Here is a 20,140-nt window from a genome sequence, read left to right on the forward strand (position 1 = left end):
TCAGATTTTTCCAGGAGGGCGGAACGAACTTGTTGATAATTCTATCTGGTGTCGACTCCCAGTGCGCAGGCGCAGCCCGGGTGACGAAGATGGTGCTCATCAAGGAATAGTGAGTCTTGAATGTTTTTTAAAAATGTATTTTTGCGCATTTAAAGGGGCAATTTAATCAATCCGAGATACTATTAATGAGGAGTAAACATGTATGTATTGTTCAGTGATGTCGTGGGCTTGATTTTATCGCCATGTAGCCCGTAAAAAGGCGGCTTTAAGCAGGGTGGATCAGGACGTGGATAACGGTACACACCGGTCTTTTTTAGGCGTTGCTAGTGCAAGCTAACGCTAGCATCTGAGTTGTAGCTGGGGATAATTAGCTTCTTAATGGATATGAGTTACATAAAAAGGCTGCACTGATTACACACAAACAATGCACAGTCAGTTAGTTAATATGATAGTGAGACATATTAACAACGTTAAAAATGCTAGCTAGTTAGCAGGGTGTTATATCTCTGAAGTGCCGTAATGTTAAGCTTTAGTCCCGTGAGTGACAGATTAAGGTTCCTTCTCCGTCGGATTTACCAATAATGCTAGCAGGCTAAGTTAGCTGGCTAGCTGCTAGCATGTCAATTTTCTGTTATCGGTATTCATTTGTAGAGCACACATCAAACACTAGCTAGCTGCTAAGTTAAAGCTGGAGTAGCAGACTCAACCTTAGCGGTAACAAAGACTCAAATAGGAATTATTTGTTAATATTAGCCCCGCTACCAAACACCAGTTGTACCCTTCAAGCTAGCATGAGGTTATGGAAGGACTAACTACTTTGCTGTTACTTTGTTGGCGCTAGCATTACAGAGTTAGCTCTTTAACTGGGCGGCTAATATCAACATATTAGAGGGTGTAATTGCCTGTTTAACATGATAAGAATGCTGCCGATAAATCTGTCGAATAGGAGATGTAAAGTGGTCGTTTTTATCCCCCTTTTATCACAGAAAAGCTAGGTTTTAGTGTGTGGCTAAGCTATATCCGCTCTCTACAACGGTACCTGTTGTAGCCATGGAGTGTTAAGCTAACACAGGTTAACTCACCCGCCTGTCCTCCCTTGTGTACACTCAGCACTAGTAATAACGTAAATCACTGTTTGATCTGAGGTGTAAACATTTGCAAACCATGTGTCACCTTTTAAAAAAAACAAAACATACGTCTTTGAAATAATATTTGTCTGAAGCTAGCTTTAACACACACGGTGTATTTCTGTTTATCCAAAGCCATGTAATAAAAGTAGTGAAAGCCTTATTTGTATTGCACTACTATTCACACAGTAGCTTAGTGCTTTGACTATGAGAGATGATAATAAAACTATACGAGGTAAAGCCAGAACAATAACACAAAGTACATAACATGGATAAGATCTTTGTCAGAAGATATACACTTCTACTAGACAGTGAAAGCCAATCTAGCTGTGCGGATGAAGTATAATCTTCCCCGACTCTGGTTTTAAAGAAGACAATATTTACTATCTTGCTTACAATTGAATCAATATGCAACAGATGCTCCCTTTAAAACATGCCCCTGCATGTTCCGACTCTCACAACAGTTTGAAATATTGCAACTCAAAAAACAGGCATCTTTTTTATCTATAAGATAAAACTGTAGATGTATAATATAATCAAACCCAGAACAACACTTGAGCTGAGATGAAAATGTTTATTTCTCTATAATGAGGAGGTGAAGAGTTCATTCAGCATAGTGTTGCTAACTCATTTCCATGCAGCCATGTAGACACGCGTAACATCCAGCATTTGGGAGAGACCGCTGTCATGGTTTCTGTGTGGTTGTGTTATTAACCGTTACATCCTGAATGAAACACTATATTATATAAAAAGCCATGCAGTAAATGCCATCCTGAGGTGGTTAAATGCTTGTTTCTGACTGCCAGATGTAGATTCAAATTCATGGTAATTTATAATCTTGTTAAGTTTCTTTATGCAGAGTTTACATGTGATTCCCCCCAAAATCAGATCTGTTCAGCACCAAATCCAACGTTATATCTTTTGCATTTGTAGCTTTAAAGTCTCCTACATATATTTTACCATAAAACACATTTTAAAACCAACCTAACCTTCTAACCTGAACTGTAAAATTCACCACTTGCATAACTATTCTGAGAGATTTTCTTATCACTGTTGTGAAACTCAACATGGGTTATGATTGACAGAGATGCTTGCACTTTACATGCAGGTGTGCCAGATCTGCAACTAATTGTATGTTTGAAATTACATGATGTTTCTGCTATAGTGTTGCAACAAACAGTTATTGTTATTACAAATCAATCAATCAATTGTTAGGTTTCTGTATGTCCAGGAACGTCAATTAAGATCAGCTATCCAGGATCCAAAGATATCAGATGATTGTTTATGGTTATAAAATCAATATATCATCATATGTGTGCAGCTATTATCAGTGAATAGATGTTGATTGGACATGAGTGGATTCATTCTCTGTCGACCAACTAATACATTTAAGCTAGATTAATTAAATTAAAGAAGAAAGCAGCCATCACTCAGAATCAGAGTCTGAGCATCACAGCACCTGAGCTGCAGGTGTGTGTGATGCTGCAGAAGCACACAGTGCTCTCACTCTGGATCTTACATGACTGCAGGTTACCTGCACTGTAAGACAGCTTAAACTGTGACTGGTCAGCCTTTCAGTTTTGTTCTTTATAATCCAACAAAGTGCAGACCTTCTGTCTGCTGTCACTGTTGCTTTCCTCTGTCTCAGTGAGTGTAAACAGTTATTTTAGGTATATAATTAATGCATGAAGCTGAACGCTAAGGATGCAAAATTCAGGAGATTTTGCGTCTTAGCCTACATTATATTTTTCACATTTTTCCCTCAAAGATTTAAACAATGCCTCTTTCTCGGCAAGATCAATTTCTTCACAGTGATCAATCAATAACTTATTAATCATTAACACACCGGGATGTATGCTGAAGAGAACTGGATCCGTTTTCAGAAAGCCTCACAACATTTTTGTTCGCAAATTTTTGATTGTCATGGTCACATTTGATCTCGTACTGAGGCAAAACAGAAATGGTTTCAATTAGAGATCTTTCACTTTTATTATTCCGGTAAAGCAAACCAATGCTACTATACGTTTGAGGGACACTCTCATATAGAACTACAGTTAATATAAAACGGGTAAATAATGGAGGCCACTTGTGCTTTCACTGATTTTTCATCCCATGCTGAAAGCTAATCTGAGCTATTCAGTTAAATTAACAGGTGTGAAGCTTTCACCTGAACTGAAAGCTCTCAGCTCTGTATGGCACAAGATTACAACACCTCTAGTGTAATATGGTCACTCACTGAGCCTGATTGATCTGCTTCAGTCTCATGCAGTGGTTGTTGTTTTTTTAACGTTTCTGCCAGAGCCAAAAACACAATTTCTCTCTGTTACAGTCCGAGCCAAAACCACAAACACACAGTGCTCTGCCCTTTGTTTTTTCCAGTTGTGCAACATTGTTCCTCCAGTTACACGACTGAGAGCCAAAATCTGCACGGGCCGCTCAGAATTTGATTTATTGTTGTATTTATTTCCATTTTAAACTGTAGCACCAAAAATATGCCCATGAAGTGGTGAAAGCTTTTGTTTGTGTAGAAAAATAATAGGTGGTGAATGGGCGTATGAGCTAGGAGGTTTAATTTTAGCTCTGTTAGAATACTTGTGCACCAAAATCACCAAAACACATTCCTTGTATACGTAAACCTACTTGGCAATAAACCTGATGTGTGGGATGTTTTCTTGGTGCAGCTAACGGCTAATTTCAGTATCAGATATGATTATTTTCTAACCTAATTGTGTGAAAAACAGACTTTACATCAAACCAAGAAGTGTTGTCGATTTATCTGATCCAGTATTTTCTGTAGTAATCGATTTAGATATGTGGCTCAAGAAATGTTAGAAAATAGTGAACAAATGTTGTGTTTTAATAATAATAATATTAATCATAAAAGGTAGTCAAAGGCACTTTACATGAAAAACAATCAAAGCAAAAACTTCTAGTTAAATGAATATATATAAACTTTGTTCACAACTCAAAGATGGAAAGAAACACACAAAATATTCACATTTAAGGAGCTAAAAAATAGAGAAATGTTACTTTTGTGCCTCATAAAAATACTCAAACCAATTAATTCCTGATCAAAATAATGGGCGATTAATTTAACAGTTAACAACCAGTCGATTCATAGTTCAATAGTCCTGATTTATGTCCTGTTGAATACTTGTTCCAGCTTTTAAGTTATGAGTAGTATTTGAATGTTTTGTTTTCACTGTAGAATAATACTCTTAAAACTCACATGTCAGTTTTATAGTTTATTCTCTTTCTGTCTTCTAATTCTCTTGGCTACAAACACATTATATAATCGTTCGTGTTGTTTACATTATGCACCTCTTGCTTAAGGGGGTCTTACTGCATGTTTTCACCCCGTGCTCTGCCCATCTGCCCGCTTCATCAATCAGTTTCTGTTCAGGATAAAGGGTGGGGTGCTGCATCTGAATGATAAGAAGAGGAGGTACAGGAAACTACAGAAGTGAAAGTACCTTTTACTCTAACCTACGCACTGGATTACAACTGAACTCAACTGTGATATTTATCTATACCCAGGCAAAATGAAACCCTGGTTATAGTGCAGTTTGAGCTACTTAATGTCATTGATTCTAGCACGTTATGTTGGGGAAAAACCTTGTTTTCTTTCATTGATCCCGACACAACGAAGCAGCATTCGTGCTGAGCGCTGTGGTGCATGTTTTGGGGGGGGATACATATTGCTCTCTTTGTCTCTTAGCGTATTAGCACGTCTCTTACTCGAAGTGTTTTATTGTGTTTGTCTCTTACAAAGTCTCTGTTTTACTGAAATAAATTACAAGGAGTTATTGATGCTTTAAAATTAGGATGTAGCTACAAACAAGTGACAAACGTTTGGGGATGAAAGCAGAGTTTTAACACAGATTTCCTTCTCTTACTTATTTTTTATTTCCCTCAGAGATGGTTAACTTTTCTATCTTTGTCATGAAACTCATGCCCGTTGTAAATCCAAAATCTGTGCTGTTCAAGCATTTGTTGTAACTGTAGAAATTAAAGCTCTGTAAAATCACAGGAGCTTCGGAGAGTTTCATCAAACTTTGCGTTACTTAAGCTCAGACTCAACCACTGACTGTTCCAAATCTGTCACATTTAAACATCTTTGTCAGTATTTCACGTATCTGTTTACACACGAATGCGTCTAACTTCTTTCTCTCTCCTTGTTTCCTGCCCCACCCATCCCTTGTTTTCCTCTAACAGCCGTGTGGTGTTGCCAGTCTCTGTGGAGGAGGTGAGTATCATTACGTCCTTCCCCCACCCTAGAACCCTTTAGATCCATTCCTCCTAAGTTTTCCTGAAATATTTTCTATTACATCTACAGACTAGTCCCAGTTATGTGTGATTTCCTCCTGCACACAGATTGCTCATCCACTCAGGGTTTCTTCTAGGACACATGCTAGGACAGAAAAGTCTTTGTTAGCCTGTTATTGGTGTGACAGGCGGATTGTGGTGGATTGTGTGAGCACTGCCTTTAAAACTGTAACCTCTCTGTGGTCTGTTTCTTCATGGAAATCCCATTTTTATGTAATTGTGCTCCATGTAGCCTCAAAAACAGACAACTTTCGGTTCAGTGAGCCAAGACCCCACCGTGGTACCCACTGACATCATACATTGGCCTTGTTACACAGCCTTCTCTGCAAGGGGAAAATGCTGTGGCTGGCAGTAAGAGCTTTTAGTTTTTATGAGAGATAACTGGGTGTTTTTGGTTTTTAATGAGGGTTTTCTGCAGAATTAACGCCACAAAACTGTGCTATCTTTAGGTTTTCTTCAATAGTTGTATAAGCACAAATATCCTGTCTAAATCTGTTAATAATCCATATCAAAACTTTGCCTTCAAAGCCGGTCAGGGCACGTTTATTTTGAAAAGGACTCAGGAAGTCTTTCATGTTCACTGTAGAAAAACATGAATGTAGCTTTTGTGAGTTCAGCCACAAAAGGTTAGTTTGAGTTTACAGCTCTCTGCCGCCTTAATGGATCCAGGAACACTGGACCAAGGGAAAACTACGGCTCCTGTTAGTGAACATACACCTGAATATACCTCCTGTAGAGCCTCAAATATATAAAACACAGTCAAAAGAGAAGTCAGGACTTTTTGAGTAGACCTAAACACTCTTTCTTTTGCAGCTTCCAGTGTCAGAATGTGTCTCTGCAGTTTAAAGCTGCATATTGAGCGTGCATCATCTTTCCCTTTCCATTTCTCCCAGTATCAAGTAGGGCAGCTGTTTTCTGTGGCTGAGGCCAGCAAGAATGAGACAGGCGGAGGAGAAGGCATCGAGGTGCTGAAGAACGAACCTTACGAGAAGGATGGGGAGAAGGGACAATACACACATAAAATATACCATCTAAAGAGGCAAGTCTCTGAAATGAGTGACCTCCTTTAAGAGAAATGTTTGTATTTCTGTCTGACCTCATTTCCATCAAATGACACAGATTTTACTAGTTCAGTGGGTCGACAAAATAATGGAACAACAATCGAAAAAAGATTTTCTTAAAGGGGAAACCTGTTTTTTTTTAACCCAGACACGGCCGTTAAATTGCTTTCTTTAACCCCACCAGACTCCATTGACAAAAACGCTAATTTTACCTTCCATAACACAGGAGTTGCTGGTCTACTGCTGCCTTGTTCGGTTTGTTTGTTTGTGTTGTTTTGTGTGTTTGGTGTTTGAAAAGGTTAGTTCAGATATAAGACTATTTGTATAGAAGGCAACACAAACCAACTAACTGATCAAGGCAGTGGACCAGCAACTCCTGTGTTCTTGGAGGTAGAATTACTGTTTTTGTCAATGGAGTCTGGTGGCGTTAAAGAGAGCAATGTAATGGCTGCTTCTGGTATCAGACAAGCATCTTACCCTAAAACAAAAAGGTCTGTCTCTGCAGGGATCCCTTCTGTAATGTTTTCAGACACTTAGTATAACATCTGGGCCTGTCAGTAGTGAAAGTAGAGTTTATATTGGACTTACTTTGAGTGTGTGCATTTGCCTGCAGAGGTTACAATGCAGCCATTGCATCCTTCTTGTGGCTGCAAGCTGAAGCGATCTATTTGGGCAACTTTTGTTGTACCTATTAATGTTTAGATCCAAAAAATGATGAAGGAAAAAAAAAAAAAGTCCCAGATTTAAATATACTGTATTTAAGCTTTAAGCCCACATGCACGGTTATAGCCTCGCTGAATACTGAACAATATGTGCCGTGCATGCAGGAAGTAGCGGTTGCAGTTTCAATCACCTCAGTATGTACGACATAAATAAGGTAACACTTTTATAAAAGCCATAAATACAAGTTTCCCAACCCAGTTAGATAAAATTACTTACTGTTTATAAATACCTATTGTTATCAGCTTCAGCCAAAGCACCAAACAAGTAATATAAGTGAGTTTGGCACATGGAACCTGGAGCTGGCATTGGACTTGTTTGGATCACAGGAAACTTTAACAGCCTGTTGCCAGCTGTTAAATCTGTCGGTGGAAGTGAACTGGCAGCATCCGAGGGGAGACATCAGGCGTTTATGACTAATCTGCCCCAAAAAAGATGCCGTTTTACTGAACCATACAAACGCCAATCCTGCATTAAGTCCTCCGTATTTCATAATAACATCTCCATACAAACTGCCAAACAATTTCAAGAGGAGATTCATGACGTCCTCACCAAGCCTGAGACTAATCACACACTATTATGGGAAGAAGCGATTCCAGAGTGAAGGAGGAATGAAGCGGTTCTGCAGACAAACGGTCGTCAGGTGTTTCCTCTCATTTTGCCCCCCCCTCTGCATGCTTCGAGTGGTTCTTTGATTTTGGAGGAAATAGGTGTTGGTGTTTCCTGGTCAGGAGCTTTTGGCCCTTTGGATAAGCACCAACTACAATAAAAAGGACAATTCATAAGTTGAATCATAGAAATGCTAAAAGGTTTAATTTGAGCTCTGAAGATGCCAAATTGTTTTATTCTTTAGGAAAGTAGGTCAAAAGTCTCTTCACAGGACACGGTCTGCTGCAGACGTGTTGTGTGGAGCTGATTGTCTGACGTGTTTTTCTCTCCCCTCTGCAGTAAAGTCCCAGGGTACGTGAAGATGATTGCACCAGAGGGAGCTTTAGTTTTTCACGAAAAGGCTTGGAACGCCTATCCATACTGTCGCACGAGTAAGTTCACCCTGAGGAGAAAATCCATTCAGACCTTTCAAAGTATTTATTTTTACAACACTTAAATGATGTGATAATTAAACATGAAAGGTCGTAGTTACATGTGGTCACAGCTCTCTGTGTGTGTGTCTTTGTAAATGTAAGTGGTGTTTTTTTTATACGTGTTCTAATTTTGTCTCTCATTTCCTTTCTCCCTCCGTCCTCTGCAGTTGTGACGGTGAGTTGTGTTTCAATCCTTTTAAAGCATTTTAACGCCACACGCCAACTGCTCGTCTTTGCCAAGTGTGTGTGATTTTTGAGGATGAGGATGTAGTGAATTCTCACAGTGATAGTTGGCAAGCTTTCTGCCAAGCAGTCCATCTTAGTCCAGTTTTTTTTACACCTTTTGAACGGTTGTTTCCCTGTTTTTTAAGTACATAAAAAAACACTCTATTACATCCTGCTTTTTTGTAACCTCTCTGATTAGTCACCTCAGGGGTGTAACTTTGCTTGGACGATTGGTCTCCAGATTTGCTGCTTGTTGCGGGACGACAGACCCGATCTATAATGAATCGATTTTAAATATCCCACTGATTTTAACAGAGACGCTTTTTGTCATTAACTCCTGAAAATGTCCGCACGCAATCCTGTGATTTTTCTGTGTCCGTTTGGTTGTGTCACGTTGATGTCATGCTTCGTAAACGTTAGCTGCGGCTATTATCCTGTAACAAATCCATCTATGTTTAAGCTGAACTTTGTGTGGTGAAAAACTGGGAATTCGCCAACAGCAGCGGCTCTCTGATTTTCTTCCTAATTTCTGGTTTCTGCGTGGTTTCCAACCGCTCTCATTTCGGTCTCAGGGTTGTTTCCTTCATGGAAGTGTTTTTAAAGAGCGAAAAAGCTCTGCAGGGATTGCTTATGAGACAGTTCTTTTAAATAGGTGTCTGTTCCTCTTTGTGGAGCAGTTCATGCCCCCACCGAGGAGGTTAACCAAAAGCTTCCTCCTCAAAGTCCAGCGCAGTCATGAGGGCTTTCTTTTGTTACGAGTCAAAGTGCAACAAATCTGAATTTGCCGCGGTAGTGTGCACAGATTAACTTTGCCCTTGTGAACTTAAATTACGCGTAACAGCAATTCTGTTGAAATGAATCGTTGTTTTTCTGCTGCTGTGACCCGGCCTTGTAGTTTGAGCTTTATGGAGAGTGTTACTACTGTTGGTAGGGTTAAAAATAGATGCGAGCTGAGCAGTGCAGCATCACTAGTGTTGTTTCAGTCCAAAAGTCTGATTGGTTAATTGGATTTAGCCGCAGGCTTTAAGTACATCTCTTCACCATTCATGGAATTCTCTGCAGAGTTTGTGCTTCCTGAGATCAGCTGCACTTGGCAGCGTTCAGTCGAGCAGTCGTACCTGATTTTTCAGTCACAGCTTGAAATGTTTTCTAAACTTAAGGCTGAATATTTATTATGCCTCCTCTTAAATCTGTTTTCTGCTGCTTTTTCAGAACGAGTACATGAAGGATGACTTTATGATAAAGATCGAGACGTGGCACAAACCTGACATGGGAACAGTAGAAAATGTAAGTGAACTGAAGCAGCAGAGGCCGAGATGTCTGCACTCTGAGACACTAATGAGTCTACACACCCCCAGAACACTTGAGCCTACATTTCCCATTATGCAACGTAAAAGCTTCTTTCAAAGTACATCCCAGCAATTCATGTAGCCTTTGTGTTATAAGTCTTTGAGCATGGGCAGAGGTAACCCTGATGACATCATCATCTTCAGGGTTATACTGACCTGAATACGTTTAAGCACGTACAGGAGAATAAGGTCCAAGCTATCGGTCACCTGTGTGGTTTTAAAATTTGAATCTCATTTGATTCAAACAGATTTGAATAAGTAAACGAAGTGTAATCAAAGTGTGTCTGTCCTGAGCCCAGGTTTACCTGCTCGTCTTTCTCTGTTGATCCAGGTCCATGACCTGGACGAGCAGACGTGGAGGACTGTGGAGGTGGTTCCCATAGATATCGCAAACAAAGACGAAGTGGCAACTGGGGTGAGTCTTTAAACCAGTGGCCTTTTTGTGGTTAAACTGTTTCTTTCTAAAAGATGTGAGTGGATCAGTTGTGACTGGAGAACACACAGCCTGAGCAGGTCAACGTTTGGCTAGCAGCAGGATGTCTCCACCCTGAGGAGGAGCATGGCCATACAGGCTCATCTAAAGGCTTTATTCATCTATGCATACTTGTTACGCCCATCACCCATCAAGCGTCTCTCTCTGTAGCTTAAGAGGACAAAATATTTCAAATGCCAAGCTTGAGGATGACCGGGAAGTAAATGTGAATTTAAGGGACTGGCAGATGATTGTTCAGTGAATTTTAGAGTAAGTTCATCCAGCATCATGTTTGAACTGTTTCTCTAACATAGAGGAGCACAGAATGTAGCATATTTTGCTAACCACTAGAGGAACGGGGGGGGGGGGTCAGACTGAAGTTCTGCAGGGTACCAAGCTCCTTCAGCTGTTATTGGAACACAGACTGAAAAGAGGATGGACTTATGAAGGGCTAATTATTATATATTTTCTAACAGCCACCACAAGGTAAACGGAAGAAATACACCAATCCCTTTAAAACTAGGAGCTGCAACTATTGATGATTTTCAACGACAGTGAATCTGTTCATTCTTTTCTATTAAAATACTTTCAGCTCTATAAAATGCCAGAGAATGGTTAAAAACATTTGTTTGCCAAAACCTAATACAATGTGATGATAATTTATGCTTTGTCGATATTTTTAAGAAGCTACAATCAGAGCGTTTGGTGTTTTTTTTTATCATGAAAATGATCTAAACGGATTTAGGGCCTGTGACAACTAACGCTTGTTAGTTTTTGCTGGCAAAACCAACGCAGCTCAGTGTTTTCAAAAACGTAGCAAAAACCTCCTCGGCATCAGCTTCTTCTTGTCGCTGTTCTCACAGCGCTCTCAACTGAAAATTGCTTTCAACATTTAGAGGACCGTCGCGCTCGTCAATGTCACTTCTCCCTCACCGACCAACCAAAATCAAGAAGGGGCGGGACCTCAGATATCAACTTTGTCAACAGTAATGGCGGAGGACAAGCTAATCTTTTCGGTTTTTCGTCGGTACAATTTCCAGGTGTAGAGCTGCGGCTAACGCCAGAACACGATCGTTTTTATGATTTCTTTGTGAAATGTCCACAGAACAATTTAAACGGACTTAACGGTCACTGCCGAGGGAAGCGGAAGTGCCACCGGAAAACTTTCGTAACCTAGCAACAGTACGCGCCGGTGAGAAGCGCTGCCAGTGCGAGAAACGGTGTTTGTGGACACAGACCCAGATTAATTATTAGTTGACAGCTAATTGATTTGTTATTGCATCTTTATAAAACAAATATTATATATTATATATTCTTATAGAATTTATACAAAAATGTTACACTGTTAGAAAATATGGCCACCATGACCATTAGAAAATACCTTTAAGAGGATGAACAAGACTATGGTATCATCAGTTTGGCACTAATGTAGTGCAATCTCAATATCCTCATTTGGTTCTGCATGCGTACGTTTGTCAGCCCGCTCACTGCCTCCAAGTTTCCTGCCTGCGTTTACTCTGACACCAAAAAACTCTTCCATGCTGCCTGTATCTGCTGACTCAGCCAGCTGTCTCCCTCAGCTGTGAATTAAACCACTGAGACTCATCAGATGACATTTATCAGTGAATGACTCAGTAAACCCACATTACTACTTCCATCCTGTCCAGCAGCTGCTGCATTTTTCAGCGTCTATGAGATCTATTCATTCATCTTGATATGACACTAATATCTGTCTATGTGAGGAATCCAGTTTAGTACTTTGTTAAAGAGCATGAGAGCGCTGATAAATTCAACTTTCAGCCGTCTTTTAAAACCTCATTAGTCCGTCGTGGGCGGCTGTCACTCAGTAATACCTGAACCATCGTGGTGGCAGAGGTTTAACGTCTTAAAGGAGCCATTAAGCCATCTCTATCGAGGTTGGTCACAGTTGTAACCACATTTCTTCTACTAGCTCATCAACAATAATGACTTAAGTGGATCAGTGTTGAGGCCAGGGCGTAATCTCAATGTCCATCTGCTCCAGGTATTCACCACTCTTTCCCAACAGTCCTCGTGGATTAAGACGGCACAGTGAGCCGTGAGCTCGGGGGCTGGGATTTGGGGGTTTGGGGAAGGGGGGTGTAGATGTGTGGATCTCTGCGAGTGAGGTCCAGAACATTTACAGGTTGTGTCCACAGGTGACGCCACAGAGAACAAAACTCAGAGGTTGCTGCTTTCTGATACAAACTTGTGCCGATTCAGATGTGTGTCCCTCTTAGGCACCGGCAGGGCTGAAGCTGCAAGCTGCTTCTACATCCTCTGCAATGCCATTGTGATGTTTTTCATAGTTTGGTATCTAGTTTTCATACAATCGTCTCGAGATTTTCATGTAAATAAATGTCTGTTACGTCTGTATCTATCTCTGAATGAGGTAACACAATAGTGATTGAGCCGATGGCCCACTGATGAAAGCCTTTGCGTTTGCAGTATATAGTATTATTACAGACTGGGTGTCTGTGGTGACATTTGCGGGAAAAAATCACAAGCGGCGCCCAGTTAGTGACGCGTTTTCCATATCCAGCAGTGGTTGGTCTGCCAGAGAGGGTAGGCGGAGCTAAGCGGCTGCTTTTCCGGTCTCTGCAAGTGTTGCGAGTAAACAGTAATCTACTATGGCTGAACAAACAAAGAAAAGATGGATGACTACAGATACAACTTCAACAAGAAGTGAAAATCCAAAGAAAAAGAAACAAACTCGACGCTCAGATGAAGCAAACAGTCTGAAAAGGAAAGCGAGCGTCAGTGAGGAACTGTAACAAAGAGAGCCAACCGTGGACGTCTGTTTATCTGGGACGTCTGTGCCCCCAAGAGAACTCAACTGAGATCTTTGAGATTATATCTTTAAGTATCCTGTAGTTCTATAGGGCTGTCAGCTATGTCAAAGATGGAGCTGGTGCCTGAAGATCAACAGATTTTTCAGCTCTACCCCTACTCACCAGACACTCACCCTTTTTACACTGCGGTTCCGCCTCAGCGCCGTAACGAAACTCCGCCACCATGCAGCCTTTAACATTTTACATTGAACCAAGCAAAGCCGGCGTTAAGCTGCCACAGTGTGTTTTTACACAGCGTTCCGGAGTTGCGGAAGAAAAACGTGGTGTCAACAAACGGCGCATGCTTCAAATACACACACACACACCGCAATGTTACAACATGCCGGCTCTGCTGCTCACACAGACGCTGTTTCACCACTGTTTCGCCTCTGTTACTACCTCCGATGCCGGCTCAGAGGCGGGACGACTTCGCCCCATCATTCCATCTCCATGCGTTTTACATAGAAGACGGAACATAACAGAGGCGTACTAATCCCGCCTTGAACTGGCAGTGTAAAAGGGGCTACAGAGACGCATCTGCAGGTGTTTTTAATACTATATACCTAACTTGGATAGGCATGGGTAAGGTGGAAACTCTGCAAACAATCCTACTGACTGTTGATAATTCTCTTCAAAGCAATGTGGTTTAAGAACCTGAACGTAAACAATAAGATGTCCACCAGACTTCCACCTGTTGACACAGTCGTCCAAATGACGGTGCAGACTCACTGAAAGCAGCAGCTGTGACTCTGGTAGAGCATCTTAACGTTTGGTCTCCCTTTGTTTTCTTCCAGGACTATAAGCAAGAAGAAGATCCTGCTCTTTTCCACTCTGCCAAGACGGGCAGAGGCCCTCTCAGCCCTGAATGGAAGGTACCTGACCACCGCAGTGACACAGAGCACAGACATGTACCGTTTGCTGTCTATCTGTCAGATCTGTGAACTGTTGCTTTCTTCCTTCACAGAACGAGCTGAAGACAGACTGTCCCTACATGTGTGCGTACAAACTGGTCACCGTCAAGTTCAGATGGTGGGGTCTGCAGACCAAAGTGGAGGGCTTCATCCACAGGGTAATGATGCACAATGTGTCTTACATACTTACAGTCTTCTACCACCTGCAGAAGCATTGGCATGTTTTTGTGTCTGCCAATGGCCACAGTGTTGTTTCTGTTTTGGTCAGCAGAGGGCGACATGGCTCTGAGAAACTTAAAATTGGAGTGTCTGCAACCTCACATTTGTGTCTTAACATTGCTGCTGTTGTTCTGCTGGTTGAAGGTGACGAGAGACGAGAGTCCGGCCTGTTATGTCTCTCTAACCACCTGTTTCATTTTATTTCTTTTCACAGCAAGAAAAGCGTATTTTCACCAACTTCCACCGCCAGCTGTTCTGCTGGATCGACAGATGGGTGGGTTTGACCATGGAGGACATCAGGCGGATGGAAGAGGAGACCCAAAAAGAGCTCGAGGAGGTAATTAGATCACCAGAAACATAACAAGTTGTCTCAGACTGTCCTGACATTGTAGAGATTTCTGTAACATGTATTTTTTGTGATTGCATTGTAGTGACATTTAGATGTGATTTAAAAAGGCTTCCAGAGTTAGGAAGTACTTGGTCTAGGTGCTTAGAGTGCTTAAAGTCCCCTCCTTTTTAAAGCTGTAGTGTCTTGTTGGTGATTTACAGATGTTCTAAAAGCCAAGGAGCCCTCACTGAACCATTAATGCACACATGATCATTGTTCTGTTTTGAGCGGACGGCAGGAGACGACGCATCGTTCTTAATTTCCCTGCTTTAACCCTTTCACTCCTGACTCTCACATCAGATGCGTCAGAAGGGAGATGTGCGAGGCACCTCTGCGACAGACGAGTAGAGGCCCGTCGCTGTAGGTCAAACACTAGAGGCAGGCTGAGTAAGTCTGCGGTGGTGTCGCTGCATGGATCATTCTCCACACTGCTGTCTAACTCATCTGTTTGTTTTCAGTTCTTTTTGCGTGCCATCTTTTCACCCCTGAGTGTTCTTTAAAGTCTGATCTTCTGTTCTTCTTTAATGTGTTAAACGTGCCCTGTTCTTCAAGTGTGGTTTAACTGAAAGAGGCTAACAGCTCAAATAATCCTGTTGTTTCCATGAGGCTATCGTTTCACTTGATTTGTTCATTTGTTCATCTAAAGTAAGGCCATGTCTTGACTGCAGGTCAGTGTGAATTTCATTACAAAATTATAAATGTCGGTAAATGTTCGTCAGCGACCTTTTTTCCTGGCGAAGACGAGATGTTGACGAGCTAAAAGTAGTCTTTTTTTTCTCAAGTGAGAAAACGTTTTGACGAAAATGACTTTTTATTGACTAAAACTGAAATGACTAAAATGTTTTGAGTTGTCGTCGACTAAAACTATAAAAGGTAAAAATGACTAAAAAAGCATTGTTGTCCGAAGACTAAGATTAAGTCTAAAATAGCTGCCAAACAAAAAGGGCCAGTTTGCCGATTTTTCAACCTCAGTCCTATCATGCTATCACGGGGAGCTAATGCCATTATGGTAGAAAGAAAATGCTATTTCGCTCTGTGCCTTTGGGGGATGCTATCCGCTTCTCGAATGGGCCCTGGAAAACCTCCGCAAGACGACGCGTTTTACGTCGGGGAGCTCGCTAAACTACACTTCCTCAATTCCTTTTATCCTAATTGATGTCTCATTGAAAAACAAACTTTTTGCTGGTATGTAAAATAAAGTGTTAAAATGTTGTTAAAATTTCCCAGAAGTGACCAAATCAAATTTCTTTGTTTTGTCTGACAAAAAGAACAAAAGCAAAAGCAGCTCGTTTTACCAGATGGAAAAACAAGAAAAGCAGAGAATCAGCAGCTTCTGAGAATCTGTAAACGGTGAATATTTGTGATTTTATGTTAGGTAAACTAAAAACAGATCAACGTGGTTAACCACAAATGAAGAACAGGGCCATGTTCTCCTTCTTCCTGCTCCTCATTAACTCACGCTTTTTATTTTCTCTCACATTTGAACGTTCTCTTGCAGCCTGTTCTCTCGTCTTGCATGCTTCACTCTGTTTTCCTGCTCATGTTTGATGAAAACTAACCTTGCTGAGATGTTTTCCCTTTGTTTTCCTGCATGTGCACAGCTCCGCAGATTCAAACCCCTCTCTTGTTGAATCCCCAAACTGAACCTCTCTTTCTGCTCCAGCTGCGTAAAACAGGTCCGATTCGAGGCACCAGTGCTGCTCATGAGCAATGAGGCAAATCAACCAAACCCTGTCATGATGATGTCATCAGAGACACGCCCACCACCACCACCAGACGAGGAAGCGGCCCTGGCGTCGCCCTCTTCTCCTCCTCTGTCTCACATGATTCATTGGGGGGTTTGACACGATTGGTTAACAGTACTGTACAGATCCTTACCCCAATCACACGCCTCCTGTTCACTCAGAAAACAAATAAAACATGGTTTTGCATACATATAAAAAGAAAAAAAAAACTCTTTGCACAGAACGTAACTTGCCTGATATGTAATTGTTAGTTGATTATTACAATGGGCTTTGTTTTTATTCAGGTGTGTAAACCGGGACTCAGAAAGTCAAGCCTTTTAAATTAATTAGAATGTTGTTTTTAGGTAAACAGGTTCCCACCAACAATTGGTTTAAGATGACTTTAGCAGGTATTGGACCATTTATCTCCCCTCTTTTCCTTGTATTATAACTGTCTGTCTCTACTTTACTCCTCGTCTCCCCCTCAGTATCGTCTATAATCTGTCCTGATACATTTGTCTGGATCTCCTCCCCCCTTTGTCTCACCCTCCCCTCTGTCTGGCAGTTAGTCGGGATGTTTTCCTTTCTTTTTATCGTTTTAATTTGGAGGCGAATCCATGCCTAACTTTGGAGTCGAGCAAATTGCATGATGGGTAATCCTCTGCTATCGTTTTCCCGCGTTTTCTACATGACACCAGGTCTCCTCTCCCTCCTCCTCCTCTGTCACAAGTGCATGTGAGAAACAACAGCGACTCCTCACTATAAACTGTCATTGCATGTGTACAGTCTGTGCAATGCAGCTTTCGCTCAAGTGGATTGTTAGTGTTGATCACAGAGAGCTCGTTGGCGCCCTCTAGGAGAGTCTGTACAATACACCTGTGTGTTAGCGTGTGCATCTGTGTGCTTGTTTGTGTTATCAAACTGCCTTCGCTCTTAAAGGACTGAGATGGAAACGTTCAGCTTAATAGCGAGGCTTCTTTTCGAGCGTGCCTCATGCTGCCGCTGCATGTCCTTCCTCCTCTGCTGGGGCTCGAGCTGGACGGCCTCCACAGAAGCTTTTTTTCTTTTATAAAAACAAACGTGGATGAGAGTCTGTGCGTCGCTGCGTGCATGAACACAGGTAGTCTTTTTTTATACCTCCTCTCAAACTACCGCTTCTTCTCTCAGAGCAAAAGGGTCCAGGCAGATGTTGACGAGCATTGTGGGTGTGTAGTTTTTACTTTCACCATTTATAGAGATTTTTTTAAAGCTTTTCGTCTACAAGAAATTATAATGTGGATCAGTCTGGACTTTTCTCGACTGTTTTAAGGATGAACTCGCTTTAGCAAAGAGAAAACTCTGACCTCTGCGGTTTAGGTGGTGTCGGGTGATGTAGTACGAGCTTTGATCTGAAACAGGTGGCGTCTCTATCCTGCTCCTTTCCTGCATTTTGTTCGTTTTGCCGCTTTAACCTCGAGGTCGTAGCCATCTGTCACAGCCGTCTTTGATTTGAGCGTGATGCAGATCCTGTCGGGCTCTAGGTAAAAATATTTAGTGATGTTTTTTATGATCATGGCGTTGCTTAGTGCAGTTTACACAGCTTTGTTTATTCGAGCAGGTATGAGTGTGTAGGTTTTGTTGTAACCTATCTGTGTGTGGTAAAGAGAGTTATAAGTGTACTTTATAATAGGCCCATTATAGAAATGGACAAACTGTACATACAAACACTGACTTGAATGGGATATTCACAGCTACTAGGCGTTGTCAGGTCTATCATACAATACTGTACTGCGAACTTAAAGTAAGTTATAATGTCAGAGCGGTGATGTCAGCTCTGTGGACAGAGTGCAGTGTGTGTGTGTGTGTGTGTGTGTGAGTGTGTGTGTATGTAAACTGTCCACACGTGTTGTCGTCGCTGACACCATGGTTTAACCGTACCTCATCCATGCTTTATGAATGTACAGCTAGGAGACAGACAAACTTTGCAGGACGTTTCTGTGCGACATGTTTCACACCTGTACAAGCATGACATGGGTCCGTTTTATCATCGATACATGAGGAGAGATTCACTAAAACAACTCTGCAGAAGAGTGTTAGGACCGAGCACGAGAGAGAAATGAGAGGAGGACGTTTTGTTTGTTGTTATTTAGCATTTTGGGAATAAAGTCAAGATGTCTAGGATTAAGTCGAGCTTTCAGCAACAGAATCGGAGGACAGATTTTCTTGCCTCTCAAGAACAAAGTCAAAGTAGAACTTTCAGTATTAGTTCAGGGGGTAAAAAATAAATCAGCGGTGGACAGTTTTGTTTGTTTTGCATGTTGAGAACATGGTCTCAATGTTAGCTAATTTTGAAACGTCAAGAATAAAGTCTGACTTTCTGTATCTGTGCGAGGCCAAAACATGCTCAAATAATGTAAACACCATTTAGAGAATAAAACCACAAAAAACAACCTTAAAATTTCACTTTGTTCTTGATATTTTAACTTTATTCTCAAGATGCAAAATCAGTCTTCATCCTGATCAAACTTCTGTTTTTGGCCCCAATACTGAAAGTTTAACCTAATTCTCATTTCCTCTTTATATTCAAGATGCTAAAACCACAACCGCCTCTGGTGATGATACTGAAACTGCAGCCTCCTCTGATTTGTTTGTATTTTTCCTGCGATTTAAACTTCATTCTCGAAATGCAAAATAAATGTCCTCCTGATGTCCGGTCCTAATACTCTTCAGTAAGATTCGGATCTGCATGCTCAACACGTTCTTTTTTTATTATTCTTTACCTTTTCTGTTCTTTGGTTTATTTTCTCCGTTTGATCGGTGCTTTTTGAGAAGCTCTTGAACTGCATCAGACAAGAAGGGAATTCCTTTTAAAGGGCGGCTTCTCCTCAGCATCAAACCGGATTCAGCTGGACCTCAGATTCCCGATGAGGAGTGAAAAGCCTGACGGAGTTTGATGGGGACGAGCGGCCGCCCCGTAGACTAGAATAGACTGTGTGATGTTCAGTTTCGTAGCATTACCAGTGATGACTGTGAGGGGAGGGGTAGAAGCTTAGGGAACAGATGGAGTCCAAAATACTGTTTTTCTTTATTGTAATCATGAATAAGCACTTGCAAAATCTACTGTTTCTTTCTTTTATGTTTTCTTTTGTTGTTTTTGAAAGACAAAGATTCACAATGTATTCAATTTTCTCTTTTCTGATAAGGCAAAATTCAGGGGAATTAGTCGTGAATGTATTACAATTAGTTCCTCTTTTGTTTTCTTTTTCACAGCTTTCACGCTGTGACCGAAGGTCTAGACAATGGAACATAACAGAATATCTAATAAATTTGAACAAATAAGAGAATCAATGTGGCGTTTCATGTTTTCTGTGTGTTTGTAATTTGCTTTTTGGCTTGAGAGTTTCATTTTTCTTATGAACTTCAGATCTCTTCACCGCACACATTCAACATACAGTTTATTAAAATGGCTTCAGGGTTTTGGAAATACTTGTTTTTCCTGAATGAAGTGACTGAAACTGAAAGTTGAAATTGACCTTTCTTCTGACCTTAAACATTTTGCCATAAAATAAAATAAAAACTAAATATTACTTGCAACATTACAATAAAAAACAATACAGCTGGGGCGCTGGTTTAGCTCAGTCAATAGAGCAGGCGCCCCATATACAGAGGCTACAGTCCTCGTCGCACTGATCGCAGGCTCGACTCCCG

General features: G+C 41.2%; 1 protein-coding gene across 1 annotated transcript; it reads left to right on the top strand.

Moving 5' to 3' along the window:
• The first annotated feature begins 78 nt into the window (after positions 1 to 78).
• Positions 79 to 19,768, top strand: pitpnb (phosphatidylinositol transfer protein, beta). Its single transcript, XM_069673476.1, has 12 exons — positions 79 to 109; positions 5,343 to 5,373; positions 6,347 to 6,492; positions 8,183 to 8,274; positions 8,484 to 8,491; positions 9,754 to 9,828; positions 10,222 to 10,305; positions 14,006 to 14,083; positions 14,176 to 14,280; positions 14,556 to 14,678; positions 15,030 to 15,116; positions 16,393 to 19,768. The coding sequence occupies exons 1-11, from the start codon at positions 90 to 92 to the stop codon at positions 15,075 to 15,077; spliced, it is 810 nt and encodes a 269-aa protein (XP_069529577.1). The 5' UTR covers positions 79 to 89; the 3' UTR covers positions 15,078 to 15,116; positions 16,393 to 19,768.
• The last annotated feature ends 372 nt before the right edge of the window (positions 19,769 to 20,140 follow it).

Source organism: Semicossyphus pulcher, unplaced genomic scaffold (genome assembly GCF_022749685.1).
Source record: "Semicossyphus pulcher isolate SPU_LCO1_2020_fin unplaced genomic scaffold, fSemPul1.0.p SCAF_22, whole genome shotgun sequence".
In the NCBI taxonomy this organism is placed as follows: Eukaryota; Metazoa; Chordata; class Actinopteri; order Labriformes; family Labridae; genus Semicossyphus; species Semicossyphus pulcher.